Genomic DNA, 17,190 nt, shown 5'->3' with positions numbered 1-17,190 from the left:
TAGTTCGACGAAGTGTATCCCGAGCTGTTACAAGGTGGGTCAGTTCGGCGAAGTGTATCCCGAGCTGTTACAAGGTGGGTCAGTTCGGCGAAATGTATCCCGAGCTGTTACAAGGGTCAGTTCGGCGAAGTGTGTCCCCTTGTTCCCACTTAGGCTTGGCCACTTTTGCCGAGTTGTTGTTTCTGCCACGTGTCACATAATAGAGAGGTCGGGCCAAATCTTCCTTCATCGGTTACAAAAACCATAATCTCACTTAACTATTGAATGACTTAATTGATAATTTTCCTTCAATTTAATATTTGAATATATACAATAGGTAATGTAAAAGTTTATTTAAAATTTTTAATTATAACGATAAATGTTTAATATATGTTAATATACTATGATAATCTATAAATTAAATTACTTAATTTAATAATAAAATTAATAAAGCTTTGAACTATATTATTATTATTATTATTATAAAGTTTTTGAACTAATAATAAAATTAATAAAGTTTTTTAACTATATTATTATTAAAATCAGGTATCTAAAACTCCAACTCATTTCTGTTGGAATTACTTTCTATCACGTGATAAATATTCTGATATCTAATTAATGTTCTTGACAAACTTGGACCGTCCAATTAGAATTGATTTTGAAACTTTCCACGCCCAACTCATTAATTGAATAGACTAAGAATTTAGCTCGAATTTATGTGGTAATATTATTAATCCCATGATAACTCTAATGGCACCGCAAACATAGGATATTTTAAAAAAAAAATTGTTTTTTATTCAGACGTCATTATCAGCATATCTTTAGGGTTTGTTTGTTTCCAGTGCAATTTAATTTAATTTGGATGAGAGCGCAAATAGGAAAATACAAACTCTGGTCCATTTTTGCTCCAATTTTAATTAGTTTTTATTTTATTTCATCTGACTTTTCTGTGCAATTGATCAAAACTTAAAAAAAATAAGATGAAAGTCAAAACAAAAATAACTAAAAGTTTGCACTCTCTTTCTTTTACACCAATGCAAATAAAACTGCACTGGAATAAATCAGGCCCTATTGATTAAGCAGTACACTGTACAAGATGCAAAAGCAAACAAAGGCCGCCGGGATCTGACTGTCGTCGCCGATATCTTACTTCCTGACGGCGGAATCTTGAATTACTGCAAGCAACCGACACCCATCAGGCCATCATCACTCTCCACATGCAATATAAGTGACAAAACAAATCAAAATAATCTCCTAACCAGAGATTATTCTCTGTAAATCACCTCTCAGCTCCTTGAGGTCTTTGGCTTATTGCTCTGGAGAGAAAAAATATCCCGGGGACAGGGAGAGGGAGACTCCATTTGGATGTGTGGGTTTGTGTCAGATTCTGTTACATCTCTTGTAATCATATTCATACAATAGGTCTTGCTGGCTGCTGCAATTATAGCTCACCTTTTTTTCTTCTTTCTTCTCTGCTTCTCTGCCACTTCACCACCTCCCATCAGAGACTTCTCGAGGTCTATCCTCCAACACCCCACCCCCCACCCCCCACCCCCCAAAGTTGTCTTTTCCCCATCTAGGTTTTGGGTTTTGGTGATTAATGCGTTTCTCTATTTATTTTTTGATTCAGGCTTACTGTTTGTGATCCAAGCCATATCAGGAAAAAGTCTAACTTTTCATCTGGTTTTTACAGAAGAAAGCATGTTCTTTACCTGTTGCAACGCTTAAAATAATCCAAAAGGAGAACTTTTTCTCATTTGGGTTTTGCAGAGCGGTGCCTTTTCCTCAATCGAATCCATATAAAAGTCCAAAAACTTGTATTTTCTACCTGGATTTGGCGGGTAAATGTCGTTTTTCCAAATCTGTAAATCATTAAATTCCCGAATATCGGAACTTTTCAGTCGGGTTTCGGAGGGATCACCTGGTTTTAATCATTGTTTAGAAATAAGCGAAGTGTTTGAGCCTTTATATCTCTATTTTGCTAGCAACTCTTTTTGTCAATTCCTGTAATCCAGAAGAAAAGATCTGAGTATAGTTTCCTCATTTGCATTTGAATTCGGAGTTTTATGTCTTCTTGAATAGTCACAATCCTGGATTTTTCAATTGTTACTAAGAATACTTTAGCGGTTTGTTTCGAGCTCCTCTGCAAGATCTGAGTTTTGAGGATTCAGCTCGTCAGGTTTCATATCTGTCAAAAAAAAAATCTATCGGTTTTCACAAGGTCGAACATTTATACCTGGTTTTACGGAGTATTCATTGTTTCAATATATGGAATTCCCATTCTTAGAGTTATTGGTGGGATCTTCATCTGAAATCGGTCCAATAGCTTGAATTTCTAAACCTGGGCTTGCAGAGTAATACGTTTTGGAGGTCAAAGTAATGGCGACATTGGTCCCTGGTGTTCTTCTGAAGCTTCTACAGAATATGAATACAGATGTGAAGGTTGCTGGCGAGCACCGTTCATCATTGCTGCAGGTTGTGAGCATTGTCCCTGCTCTTGCAGGTGGGGAGCTCTTCCCAAACAAAGGCTTCTACCTCAAGGTTTCTGACTCTTCCCACGCTACCTATGCTTCCCTCCCAGATGAGCACGACGATCTCATCCTCAGTGATAAGCTACAGTTGGGTCAGTTCATCCATGTTGAGCGGCTGGAGGCTGCTTCCCCTGTTCCCATCCTCCGTGGGGTGAGGCCTGTTCCTGGTCGCCACGCCTGCATTGGCAGCCCTGAGGATCTGGTTGCTAAGCATTCACTCTGCTTCCTCAATTCTTCTGGATCAAACCCCTTGGAGAAGATGAAAACACCATCCAAGGGATTGAATGGTAATTCAACTGCGGACAAAGAGAGAAGCAAAACACCTTTCCAGAAACTGGAGAATCCGAATGGCAATGCAAAGACTGCAGTTTCAGATAAGAAGGTAGCAACTCTGAATAGATCAAGGTCTTTGTTAGCAAAGCCTGTCTTGGATTTGGTTGATAAGAAGGATTCTGGGGTGCGGTCGAAATCTTCCAATTCACGGTCAATCCCTTCATCTCCAACCAGTTGCTACTCACTGCCTCCTTCATTTGAGAAGTTTGCAAATGGGGTCAGGCAACAAGCAAAGATCAAAGGATTAGACAAGCCAACTTCAAGGGTGGGATTAGTGCAAAAGGCAGCTTCTGCTCTTAGAGCAAGTGCATCAGCAAAGAAGCTGCCTGTGGAGAACTCCTTAGGGAATGTGGTTAATGGGATTGGATTAGGGACCAAGGCTTTGAGGAGGAGCTGGGAAGGGGGAGAGGTGAAGGGCAGGGATAATTCAAGCTCAAGGGCTGCCAAGCTTGATTTGAAATCTGAATCTCGGAGCACTTCTGTAAGTTATATTTTCTCCTTGAACTTCTTTTATTTCTGTTCTTGATTTGAAAATGTTGAGCTTTCCTTTTCTTTAATGTGCTCTTTTCTCTGGTTTGAATACTTGTATAATATATCAAAATTTTCAGACTCAGGTCAGGCAAAAGCAAATATCAGCCCCTTCAGCTGTTCTCAGGGTCTTACATGATTCCTAGTATATTTATTTGCTTATTTACTCAATGTTATCCAGTAAAATTTCTGAATTTTTAGAGATCAAGTTTTAGGTGGAAACTTGTTAGCAGTTAGACCATGAAGTGTCGAGGATCAGTCTAATGGATTTCGACTTCTTGTCTAGACTTTTCTTATATACCATGAATAAATCCCATTATTAATATTTTTCATTGGATACCTCAACTTTTTTTTAATTTGTTGTTTTCCTCAATTTTGAGGATAAAGACCGCAATTTCTGTTTTTTCTTTCACCGACCCAGTCGTCAGATCATATTTAGTTGTCCTCTATGTAATTCCTTTCTTTTTTTTTTCAATACAGGCTCCTCGAAGAAAACTTTCAATGAATGGCAAGTCATCTAAAGAGGACAGTAAGGTTCAGATGCCTGCAAAGAAGGTAACAGCAAATAGAGCTGGGGCTGATTCTGATAAGCCAAATAAGCAACGAGTTTCCATTGGAAAGAAAACATCAGGTGAAGTTGCTGGTAATGGACTCCCAGGAAACTTGGTCAAGGTTTCTATCAGTAATAGAAGATTGACAGATGGTAGTGTTTCATGGGCCTCACTCCCTTCCACTCTTTCAAAGCTCGGAAAGGTATGAATCCCTGTAACTTTTTCAGGTGTTCTCTCTATTATAAAAGTTAACAGGCAGCATGCCTGTGAGCATACTGCTTGTTAACTCATATTCACTTAAAATCTCAGTTAGCCATTTCAAAGTTTTTTTCCTTAATAGATAAGGCTCTGTGAGAAATTTATGCCACTTAACTAAGTGATATAGTGAACTTTGATATTAGACACAGCGATTGGATATTTCTTGTGTCTTGACTGTCTAAATAGCCTACAATATTACACACAATCATTTTGAAGTTTGATTTTGCTCAGTTGATTAGAACATTATGTGACAATAGCCTATGACCTTTAGGCAGTTATCTGCAAGATGTTTATCATTGGATGATCAAAATCATTAATTAGTTTTACTTTGGAAGTTTGCTCTCTATACATGGTTGTTGCAGTTGGACTGTCTGGATTGATGGAACATTTTGTATTTGATGCTAATATTTAGAAATAGCATTTTCTGGTGCATTATATTTGTGTCAAATTCTCCGATGGTTACCAACAAGACTAGGACCTTAACCTATCCTTATTTTATTTTTTATATATTCTGATTTTTGTTTTATATTTATTTATTCAGGAAGTTCTGAAGTATAGAGATGCTGCAGAAATGGCAGCTGTTGAGGCCATTCAAGAAGCTTCTGCGGCAGAGAGCTTAATTAGATGTTTGAGGTAAACACTAGGAAACATGATTGCTGTACATAGTTTTTTGTAGGATTTTGAATCTGGCTTACAATTTGACAGAAACATAACTATTGATAAAGCATAATGGCAGGAGGGTTTTTTTTTTTTTTTTAATTTATGAATTGGTAGGAGAGGGTTTTAGTAGCTGAGTTTATTTGAATTGATTCTTTTGACATTGGAAGGATCTAATTTATTTAATTCTTTCTTTTCTCCCATATCCTTATCTCTTTTGGTCCATTGAAAGGGTGCTTGATGCCATTTCCATGCTTTACCCTTTCCTTGAATCTAACAATATATAGTGTTAGATTCTTGAAGATCATTACTCAAGTTAAAATCAACATAGGTGTAATTGTTCCATGATCACATCAACGTAAGAAGCTGAAGCTTGCTGATATAGCACATAGGTGATTGTAACTGGTAAACACCAGGAGCTTTTGGTATGATGATTCAATGTTAAGGTTGATGGAAACTTCAGGAGAAACTTCAGAGGCGTTGTGCGATAAGGAAAAATATTTATATTATGATAAAGGATTGATGATAACTCTCTGTTGCAATCAGATTGGCCTAAAGGATCCTGATGGATCAAAAACCTAGGGTAGCTCTTGGAGTATCTGATTATGATTTTGGTGTATATTCAGATGTTCTTGTGGTTGCAATTTAAGTTGCAGACCCATTGCAAGATGGAGAGTTCTGAGAAAAGAACTTTTGGGTTTTGGATTGTTTTAAGCCATGTATCTTTCTCCCCTTTGGTCACTCATGTTGTTTCTGTTTCTGGTAAACCAATGAAGTATCCACAATGCCCCAGCACAATTTTCTTGAATATTATTGATATAGAACCACCTACTCTAATACCGAGTTGATGACTTCATGTAGGATACATGCTTTAATACCAAATTGATGTAGGACTGGTACTTTGATAATTGACTTGCGTAAGGTGACTATGACGCAAGGAGTCTAGGAAATTTAGGGTTGATTTCAGCACTAAAGGTAGAAATCAATTAAGGAGGGTCCTGGGGCTGGTATTAAAGCAAAAGAGTCCTATTTAGAGTTGAAGGAGTCTCGCCATTGTTTAAGTTTCTAAGGGGTCTTGGGTTGAAGTGAAAAAATGTGGTAATGCTCAACTCTTTTTCCAGCTAATGCTGAAGTCAAACACCTCCAGGTTCATGGGAAATGATTGAGAAGCCAAATTCCTTTTAATTCTGTGTCAAAGAAAAATTTAGAAGGAAACAGATTAGCCTTCTATTATGGAATATGAAATGGTAATACACCTTAGGTGGAAATGCTATGTATAGAAGCTTTTGTAGTCTTTAGTTCTCAATGTTTGATGGTTCCTTTCGTGTAAAACCCATAAGAAATGATTCTTGATGTTTGAACTCTTTTGATATGATATTTTCTCTTTTGCAGCACGTATGCTGAGCTAAGTATAACTGCCAAGGAGGATAACCCACAACCTACGGTTGAGCGATTCTTCAGCCTCCATGCAAGCTTGACCAAAGCTCGCCTTGTGGCTGATTCTCTATCAAAGACAATCCCGGCAGGGTCATCAACAGATGGTGAAGACGAACCATCAGAAGAAGAATTGAAGATCTCCTCAGAGAGGCGTAAATATGCAGCTTCATGGGTCCAAGCTGCATTGGCTACTGACTTATTATCCTTTACAGTATTTAAGAAACAACCAGTTTCCACCGTGGGTCCAGCTGTAATTACAGCTGCAAGTCAAAGGATTACCACTAGTAATCATCCCATGTTAGTTTTAGAGAACTCAGCCAAGAATTCAACAACAAAGACCCAAACCAAAACTCGCCCTTTAGCTTGGTCTAAGCCCCTTACAGCTGCGACACTACGCCGAGCTGGGGATGGACTAGCTGTAGGTCAAAAGACAGTCGCAACATCTCCACCCCCTGAATGGATCAGAGGAAACGGTCTTGATGAGGCTGTTGATTTAGCTCAGACATTAAAGACAGAGTCTCAAGACTGGTTCTTGGGGTTTGTTGAGAGGTTCTTGGATGCTGATGTGGATAATTCAGCCTTGACAGATAATGGTCGGATAGCAAATATGCTGTCTCAGCTCAAGAATGTGAATGACTGGTTAGATGAGATTGGTTCTGCTAAGGATGGTGAAGAAGAACCCTGCATTCCTGCTGAGACAATTGACAGACTTAGGAAGAAGATCTATGAGTATCTCCTTACACATGTAGAATCTGCTGCAGTTGCTCTTGGTGCTGGAGCACAAACAACACCACCAAGCCAAGCAGTAGAAAATAAATCAAGAAGATGACATGATGAATATTCTTCTGGACAGGCATTCATTATATCTTACCTATACAGCTTTGAGGCATTGAAGGTGAGCCATATTACATTGTGTGGGCAGATCCAACTTAGCCACCAAGTGGTTAGGGAGGGGCATTTTTCTGATTCATGTATATATAATAGATCCTGTGTGCTGGGGTATACATGAAGTACTCATAATTTATTATCATGTGAAGCATTTGATGAGATGTGAAGATGATTGGGGTTTGATTTGATTGAAGTTATTCAATTATACCATTCAAGAGAAAAATGTGTATATATAAAATTCATTTTTATCAAAATTTGGTTTGTTGGCTTTTTAAGCTGGAACCAATGTATCATCTTCTGTAATCACTGTAGCATGATGGATTACAAGTTGGAAAGGGTTTTATGAGACATTATTTACAATGTAAGTGATGTCTTTACTCGGGGTTGTCTTAACAGTTCACACCCAGACACAGGTGTAAGCTAGATAGCTTTTCTTTTTTTTTAGATAGGCCCTACTTGTGTCCATTGGCAAAGCACTGATTGAAGGCACAGGCTGGCTGGGCCTGCAGACAGAGGGATTAAAAGGTCCTGGTTCTCTGGCCGTACTCAGAACATTTCACTGCTACTCCACTAGGGCTGTTAGGCTGTATCTGGGTCCACTGGAGGAGAAATTCCACCTGACAGATGGAGCTAGAATCTTTTACGGATTCAAATAGCACCAACCAAGAGTGTGAATAATTTTTTCAAACAAATGTACACAAGTGATGGCTTTGAAATTAACCTTGCAAATTTTCTCTGTGGAAGTATTTGGTTCTTCCAACTCCCAGCTCCCAAGTGTGACAAACCCTACACAAGTAGCCAAGGTAGGGTGAATAATTTTGTCCTGTCCTATGCCTACGGTACAGTTGTGTGCAAATCCAGTTTGTGATGAATTATGGATGTACTTCACAAAGACTGGACTACGGTGTTGGGTCATTAACTGAGAAAAAACAAAAAGCGATAAGTGGATTGCAATCCACAATTCACCTCAGAAATCTAAAATTGCAGCCCCGTCCTATTTTACTAATAGCTCTTATAAACCGTATACAGCATGTGAATTCGGCATCATGCACGGTCAGGATTCAGTCCATCTATAGAAATCTTAGCTCCACGCTAGGACTGAACAAATAAAACCTCAAACAAACAAAAAGGAATTAGATGAAAACGAAAAATGTCAATCCACTGGAGATTAATCATCAATTGAAAACATTTAAAGCAAAAATGGACTGGGGTTTTTATAGTTCAGTCCACCTCTAGGGTGGAGCTAAGATTTATAGGATGGAGTGAATCCTGCCTGTAGATTGATATCAAATTTACGGGTAGGATGCAGTTTATGGGGAGGGGGCTACTAGTGGATTAGGAGATTTCTAAGGTGGATTGCAGTCCATTTATCCCTAAGAAAAAAGCTAAGGATCCACTTGGTTTGCGGGTAGGGTTGGAATTGGAATCAGAATTATATATTCTTCATGCTTGTTTGATTTAATTCAGAATCGGAATTGGATTCCAATTGTTTCTGTTTGGTTCAAGTAGAAGTCAGAACTGAAATTAGCAAAAAATCCAATTTTACCCCTATTAGAAGAAGAAAAAGAAGGAAAAGGAGGAGAGTGGATCTTATCTCGCCGGAAAGGGGTCAGCGAAGGTGGAAAGAAGAGGGGCTGTTGATTTCCCCCATATGGGGAAATCCCATTCCACCTAGAATAGAAATAGGATTCCCATAATCCCATTCTGCTCAACCAAATGATAGGAACCAGAATGGGCCATTTTCCGATTCCAGACTCCTATTCCCTCAAACCAGACAGACCCTAAAAAGCAATCCCCCCACCCCCTCCGAACCATCTTTCCTCCTAAATTCCTTTGACCAATGCTTTGTTAAATTTTGGGGAAAAGTACGAACACGCCCAATTCAGAATTCTGAATTCCAGCCCAGCTATAGCAGAATCTAAAAACATATAACTCCACTCTTTGAAAAGTTAGGACAGATTTCCACACCAAGTAGGAATTATTGTCTTGACTAATTTTGTATCAGGCCAACAATGCTTTAATACCATCCTCTCGTTTTTCTTTAAAAAGATAAAGATTAAAATGCCCTTATTACAAAACATAACTCATTCGAAGAAGAAAATATTTAAAGAAAATACAATCTCATCCTAGTAAATGTTTACCAAGTTGGCACATATAGCCCATATATGCCAAATGGCCATTAAGAATTTTGAATTCTTCAAAATAAAACTTTTCAAAACCCCATTTCCCCTTTAAAAGACAAAGACTAAAATTCCCTTGTTACAAAACATGAGTCATTCGAAACTTTGTCCCTCTTTTCCGCTCTCTTCCTCCCTCTTTTATCAATCATTGCATTCTCTCCTTCTTGTGTTTCTACAACGTGAGCTAATAAACTATCTCAAACTAGGGGTGCAACCCGAAATTTTACACACGTTGGGTATGGATTTTCAGTACTCAAGTTGGGCTTGGACCCAAGAAGTCAAGTTTTTTTTTTCAGGTCGGGCCCGGGCCCAGCCCTTAAGGTAGCCTGAACGCAGCCTAAGCCCAAATCAACTATAGACATACATACATACATACATACATACATACATACATACATACATACATATATATTTTTTTTTTCGGGTTGGGCCCCGGCCTAGCCCTTAAGGTAGCCTGAATGCAACCTAAGCCCAACTTAACTATACACATACATACATACATACATACATATATATATTGCATACACATTATATACACGCACACACATACATATACATATACATACATATTTTGCATGCATATTTTCATAAATACATATATCTATGTATAATTTTAAAGTTGATTTATTGACCAAACTCGAGCTCGGTATATATATATATATATATATTTCATACACATTATATACACGCACACACAAACATATACATATACAAACATATTTTGCATGCATATTTTCATAAATACATATATCTATGTATAACTTTAAAGTTGATTTATTGACCAAACTCGAGCTTGGCCCGGGCCCGAGCTCAACCCGAGTGCATCAAATTATAATGCAGGCTAGGCATGGGTTGGGAAGATCGGGATTGACCTTAGGTTCTAGGCCTGTCAATGATACCCGAAAACCTGAGGCCCAATCCAATTGCCTTGTATTTGGATGGTGTATATATGTAATCGGATCGGATTCGGATGTTACAATCTACATCCGATTAATAATCGGATCGGATTCGGATTTGACCTCATCCAATCCAATTAAAAACTGAATTCGATTATAATAAATATTTTGTTAATTTTAATATATAAGTTTTACATAATTATATTTAAAATTTAAAAAAAATATTCTATATATTATACCGTATGTGAATTTATATATAGTAAATTTAGTGTGTTATATTTATATTAATAAATTATATATAAAGGTTAAAAATAAATAATTTTTTACTTTTTCTGGTATTTTAGAAAATTTATAGCGAAGTCGGATTAAATCTGAATCCAATCCGAGCCCATTAGAATTCAGATTTTTTAAATCCGATCGGATTCAGGTGTATGCTATCAATAATCGGATTGGATGTAGCAAAATCTACATCCGATCCGAGTCTAATCTGATTATAGCCCTATCAAGTTCAAGCCTTAAGACCAAATTTTAGGGTCGGACCCAGGTTGACGATAAACCTAGCCCAACCCAACCAACTTGCACCCTATCTCAAATCAGGTGTTCTTTCTATCTTAGTACGAATTTATCAATTTAGCAAAACAAAAGAGATTTACTTGATTTTTATTATGGGATGACTTTCATGTTATAAGTTGCATATTGATTACTTCATAGCATTAGTCTTGAAGTCTTGAATGCCCAAATTGCCAACCAAGTGGCCATGCCCAAATTGCCAACCAAGTGGACATTTACAAAGATGGATCTAAAATATTGGCTAAGCCCATTTGTATTTGTATTTTTTTCATTTTAATTTCTTTTTGTAACATAATAATTTGTTTTTATCATATAAAGTGATGGTTATTGTATATTCACATTAGCCTTGAATGCCTCATTTGCTAACTTCTCTTTACATTTTATTTGGCAACAACATACTATATTTGCCAACTTAATAAAACTTTACAAAGTTGGAACTATGGAACTAATTATAACTGTGGGGATATGTGGCATTCATAACAAATGTTTATATTTTGTTTAACAATAAATCAAAAATATATTAGACATAATTGTGTTATTACACTTTGATTGTTCTCCCATAACGATTATATATGAATTCAATATTATCCTAATAAAAATTTAGTAATGTGGATTCAAGATGTTGGATAAATTCATTAGGAAGGATATGACCATCGTTCACTTGGATAGTACGTTTCATGGCAATTAATTCAAGGACAATCACAAAATATTAATTATTGTATCATCACTTCTCCTTAATGGCCATTTGGCAATACAGGGTCATATCAACCAACCTGGTGAAAATTTACCAGAATGGAATTGACATGTTAGTTTTAAATCTAAAGACATGCAAAAAACATTATAAATATGTAATATTGTTTGATAATGGAAGAAAGATATACTAGGTACGATGGTGTTATATTTTGGTTATCCTCCTATAATGATATTATATACCATAATTGTTAGCTTGGTAAAATTTTATCAAGATGGGTTTAAAGTATTGGCTAAATTCATTGGGGAGAACATGGCCATTCACATTTTGCTAATATGTGTGCACCATTTCCTTAATGGCCATTTAGTTATTGTAACATAATAGTATTAGTTATTATGTGCACCATCTCCTTTATGGCCATTTGGAAAATATGAGCTTATAGCTTATATGTGTCAACTTAGTAAAATTTTATGAAGATGGGATTAAGGGGTTAATTTCAAATTTGAGAACATGCAAAAACTATCACAAATGTATAGTATTGTTTTATCACAATTAACATAAGGATAGCGATATAATAGTATTGGTTATTGTGTATACACCATCTCGTTAATGGTCATTTAGCATATATGGGCTTTATGTGCCAACTTGATAAACATATATCAAGATGATATTGCATTTTCTTCAAACATTTTCTTCTTTGAATGAATCATATTTTGTAATAAGCGCATTTTAGTCTTTGTCTTTTCAAAAGAAAATGGGAGACTAACGTTGAAGCCATATTGGCTTAACAACAAATCATATTTAGAATTCTGAATTACGTCTGTCCATACTTTTTCCTAAATTTTGTTTCCTATCTCACATCACTTCTGTCACAACACTCACTGATCCACTCTTTATCAGGATTTCCCTTCCATAAAATATGCTTTAGAATACTCCCTACTTTCATATGTTCCATCCTACTTGCATGCTCTATAGCACCAATGAATATGGGAAAAACTAGGCAGCATTCGGCAGAGTTGCCTTTTTAGCCCTTTCTGTTTGCTGGTTGTTCATAATCAGGCAATGTCCTCACGTTTATGCAATGTTTCTGCTAGAAACATGTTTGATAGAGACTTTCTTTGTAAATATTTCAGTATTATATGTGTTCTCTAAGAAATGTTATTTAGGGCTGTCAATTGGTAAGGCAAACCTGAGCCAGAGGGACCTAAACCAAATCGGCACAATTATATAGGGTCTGGGTCTGCATTATATGTATTTGTTTTTGACCTTTTAGGGGGTGTTCTTTTGTAGTTGTGTTCATGTTTTATTTGGTTCACAAACGTCCAGCGTTTTGGAGGACATTTTCCTTTTGTTGCTAGTTCTAAAACTAGCTAATTATGATTCCAAAACCAACAAAATCTCCAATTTTTGAACACCATGAAATGTAGCTTTTTTTAATACAACCATATGGGTTCAAAAAGAATGCTGAGGTAGCCAAGTGATTGTGATTTTGTGTATCTTGGGCCATATTTTTATATTGTATATTTTATACATGTGAAAAATATATAATAGCATATACTTATATTATGTAGGGTAAAAGAATTAAGAATACCCTGAGTTTTTAAAATGGACTTAAATGACTCTTTTATCCTTTATTTTCTTTCAAATTTTCGAAAAAAAACGAAAGAGAATCTTATTTCTTCACTGTTCAATCTGTTAGTGGATGGTGGACATATCAGGCTGCACCTCTTCTCAGTTCTCAATGCCCTTCAGCCACTAATAAACGCAACATTCCGACAAGAACCAAAGAGAATCATGTTGCTTTCATTTCTTGTTTCCCCATTAATTCCATTTCATTCTTTCTTTTCTTTGCACCAATCTCTTTATAAAAAAATATAGGTCTTAATGTGAACCAGAGGAGCTATCCCATCATTACAATTAAAACTGCTTTTTTTTTTCTGTTGAAGCTTGTACAGGCTCTTTGTTACAAGCTCAAAATTGTTGACACCACTCCCCCCACCCCACCCCAATTTCAGCACGGACTAAGAACATCTATTATTGCTTGTAGTGGATTAGGCCCAACAAAGTGGGGCCCCAAGATCTAACGGTGATTCTCCACCATTACAATTTTAATCATATGAAATTCCAACATCTACAACTTTCTATCTCCATCTGTTTTCCCATTCTCTTTCTCTTGAGTCCAACCCAAACTTTGTCCATGAACACCACCCCTACCCTTATCTTCTTTCAGTGGGTCAGATACTGGTTCATCCTGACCCGGTTCAATATAAGTCCATTATAGATAGAACAGGTCCATTAAACCTGGGCTAAACGCAATTCAATTTGACTTATTGGGCCACCCAACCCGTTCAAATTCATCTTGATTTTCGGTGAGGGTCTAACCCAAACCTGGTCCATTTACTCCCCTAATTATTCAAACCATTTCCTCTTTTCTCATTTGAACATGTCATTCGCATCCAGCATGAAACTGGGTTAATTGAAGGAGCAGGGCCGTTACCTCTCAACAATCACCATTCATGAATGGAGCATGACACTTGAGCCTTGTGAGAGAACATTCTCTATAATAAATATGAACACCACCTTCAACTTCAAGGCATCAAGCGTGGCAATTAGCAACTCCAAATCTTTTCTTCTTCGCTGCTCATCATAATCTGCATCACTCTCAACAAATATGACTCCCCTTCCTGCGTTTCTAGTGATGCTCCTGCTAATTTCTGGGTCATCCATGGCTGCTGCACCTAGTTGCATGGATGTGGGCTTGGAGTTGGCTCCATGTATGACTTACTTATCTGATGAGGCATCAAATCCATCCAAGGTTTGTTGTCGGGGGGTGAAGAGTGTTGCTAAACAATCAAAAGATAAGAAAGGTCGGCTGGCAATCTGTCAATGTCTTAAAACTTTTGCATCGACGGCTGCTTCAATTAACTCATCTCGTGTTGCTGATCTTCCACACAAGTGCAATGTGAAAATTAATGTCCCTCCAATTTCTGCTCATCTCAATTGCTCCAAGTCTCTCTCTCTCTCTCTCTCCTAGGCTACCTATTACGGTTGAACATGCCAGTACTCACTATGGACCCCATCTGGACCCATCTGTACTCAACACTGGCGTATTAAACCGTGATAGATAGCCCAGCCCGGAGTGTACGAATTTGTCTCTAGCTAATCCACTCCCCTCTCTGATTGTGTTATATATATATATATATATATATGTGTGTGTATGATATTCTAACCTTTTCTTTTTATTTGTGTAGGATTGTTCAAGAAGAGTGAAGACTTGCAAGGGTGAATTGATTAGTTGGGGTTCTATTGTCATCTGAGAAAAGTGGTTTATGGTAGAGAATTGTATTATCTCTAAAATGGATGAAATAAGTTACTAAAATCAATAGAACAAAAGTTTTCTAGAAAGATTAAACTTGTTCCATATGATCCATAATCCTTCTTGCTCCAATTTGGATACTAAGATTAGCTTGCATGGTCATCAGTCCTGAAACTATTTGGTTTTGTTAATTAATTTGGGTTTGCTAGGACTTCTCCTATCCAAAGGCAAAGGGTAGTCCTTTATCATCCAGAGTTGGATTATCTGCCCAGCAAATGTTGACCTGGGAATTAGAAGAGCTTCTAATACTTGTGCTTGTGTAGCCCCAATTAGCCTGCAATTTTGTCGCAATTTAACTCCATATATACATATGAAACTAGCTTCATTAGAAGGTTGAATGGTTTATGATTTTTTTTTCCTCTTCCCATATGCATTCTGTCTGAAAGTGAATGAAAATAAACAGCCAAAAAGCAGTAGCATATGTGCCTTCTAACAGAAGTAGTTATGAGAATCTATCTATTTATAAATAAATAAATATATATATATATATATTAAAACTGGTCCGGCCATGTCAATATAGCTCTCCTTTAAGCGAATTATCTATTTTCTCCTTTTTTTTTGAATTTTTCATTTTTTAATTCCAAAACAACCAATGAGATTCACTTTCTCAATAACTTAAATAATCTCTTCTCCTACAATTTCTCCTAAACTACCTCCCCCACTATCCTTCACTTTCACCAAAATTATCTCTAATTCCTATTTATCTCCAAAATTATCTCGAATTTAGTAAAAAGTTTATCTCCTAAATTATCTTTAATTCCTATTTATGATCTCCCCTACTTCTTATCTATATCTATCTAAAGAAAGTTTGGATTAAAAAAATAAGAATTATTAAATATTCTAACAAAATTATATAATAGCTTTAAAATATTTATTCAAAACAACAAAAAAATTATATTTTTACAAAATATATCACGAAATTATGTACTAACAATTTAAATTATGTTTTTTCTGGATTTTAAATAAAAATATTTAACATAACTAGATTTTAAATAGTTAAAGTAAAGAAATTATGTAATAAATTTAAAATAATTCTAAAAAGTAGAAAATTAATTAGAACATAATATTGAAATTAATAACAATTTAATATTTTTACATAATATTGTGAATAATTAATTTCGCTTAAATCGAGTAATAATTCAAGAAAATAACTTTCAAAAAAATAATATTTATTAATAATAATTTTAAACTCTTAATCTGTATTTATTATATAATTATATATATAGTAAAATTAATATTATTGTCTTTTATGATCAATGTATTTTCAATGATTATGTATAAATTTATTTTATTTTGTTATTTAATAGAAAACTTTCAATAACTATTGGAGATTAAATTACTATTATTGAAAATTATAAATTTAATTTATTGTATTTTTGTTATAAGTTATTGATTAAGATTTTGTATAGATTAAACTATTATTTGAGATTATACTATTTATTGACTAAGTTAATATATTTTTAGTACTTATCGTATTTTTGTAATTTTTGTAATTTTTGTATTTTTCATGATCAATATATTTTCAATAATTGTGTAGATTGGAGATTAAACTATTGTAATTCTATAATTCTTGTAATTCTATAATTACAAGAATTGGAGATTAAACTATTTGTAATTCTATAATTACTGGAGATTAAACTATTGTTATTTATCAGAGATAAAACTATTAATTTAACTGAAATTAGGAGTGTTCATGAGTTGGTTCGATTCAGTCGTAGACTATTTGGCCAACCAAATTGACCTGGTTAGGTTAGGGAGTTGGTCAGTTGAAACCAACTAACTTTTTGTGAAAATCAACCCACGCAAGTTGTATCGGTTTGGGTCGGTTTGCAAATGGCCAAAGTGAAACTGATCCAACTTGGTCAAACTAGGAAATTTCTAAACCAAAACCAACCTAAAATAATAGAAAACCAACCAAATTGAGTTAAGTTAATCGGGTTGGTCGGTTTCATCAATTTGATAAATAAACCTAACTGAAATTAATTATTGTTATTTTTGTATTATAAAAATTTTATTAAAAGCAATATATAAAATATTAAATATTCTAACAAAATTATATAATAACTTTAAAATATTTATTTAAAACACAAAAAAATTATATTTTTACAAAATATATCACGAAATTATGTACTAACAATTTAAATTATGTTTTTTTGGATTATCAATTTAAATGTTTTTCACATATTTAATAATATATAATAGCTTTAAATAAAATAAAAATAAAAATAAATAAATATTTTATAGATCATTTAAATATTTAGATAACTAAATTTATCATTACTAGATTTTAAATAGTTAGAATAACGAAATTATGT

At 35.2% G+C, this 17,190-nt stretch overlaps 1 protein-coding gene and 1 long non-coding RNA gene across 3 annotated transcripts; both read left to right on the top strand.

Moving 5' to 3' along the window:
* Positions 1-1,110: 1,110 nt before the first annotated feature.
* On the top strand, positions 1,111-7,452 carry LOC148873369 (protein CORTICAL MICROTUBULE DISORDERING 2-like). Of its 2 annotated transcripts, XM_088963257.1 has the most exons (5): positions 1,111-1,496; positions 1,610-3,324; positions 3,852-4,124; positions 4,722-4,813; positions 6,230-7,452. In XM_088963257.1, exons 2-5 carry the CDS (start codon positions 2,359-2,361, stop codon positions 7,101-7,103), a joined length of 2,205 nt encoding a protein of 734 aa, XP_088819383.1. In that variant the 5' UTR covers positions 1,111-1,496; positions 1,610-2,358; the 3' UTR covers positions 7,104-7,452. The 2 variants fall into 2 exon arrangements, with proteins under 2 accessions (XP_088819383.1, XP_088819373.1); XM_088963247.1 differs by having other exon boundaries at positions 1,236-3,324.
* Positions 7,453-13,976: 6,524 nt separating this feature from the next.
* LOC148873368 (uncharacterized) lies at positions 13,977-14,932 on the top strand. Its single transcript, XR_016105729.1, has 2 exons — positions 13,977-14,640; positions 14,751-14,932. It is a non-coding gene; the product is annotated as an uncharacterized LOC148873368 (long non-coding RNA).
* Positions 14,933-17,190: the final 2,258 nt, after the last annotated feature.

This window comes from Nelumbo lutea, chromosome 1 (genome assembly GCF_056320005.1).
Source record: "Nelumbo lutea isolate HS-2025 chromosome 1, American lotus-T2T, whole genome shotgun sequence".
Classification (NCBI taxonomy): Eukaryota; Viridiplantae; Streptophyta; class Magnoliopsida; order Proteales; family Nelumbonaceae; genus Nelumbo; species Nelumbo lutea.
Note: the sequence above shows the minus strand (reverse complement) of the source record. Positions and strands in the feature narration are given on the sequence as shown.

Coding starts and splice junctions, on each gene's coding strand:
- LOC148873369 (XM_088963257.1), top strand. CDS start 2,359: ATGGCGACATTGGTCCCTGGTGTTCTTCTGAAGCTTCTACAGAATATG. Junction 3,325..3,851: donor CTGAATCTCGGAGCACTTCT/GTAAGTTATATT, acceptor TTTTCAATACAG/GCTCCTCGAAGAAAACTTTC. Junction 4,814..6,229: donor AGCTTAATTAGATGTTTGAG/GTAAACACTAGG, acceptor TCTCTTTTGCAG/CACGTATGCTGAGCTAAGTA.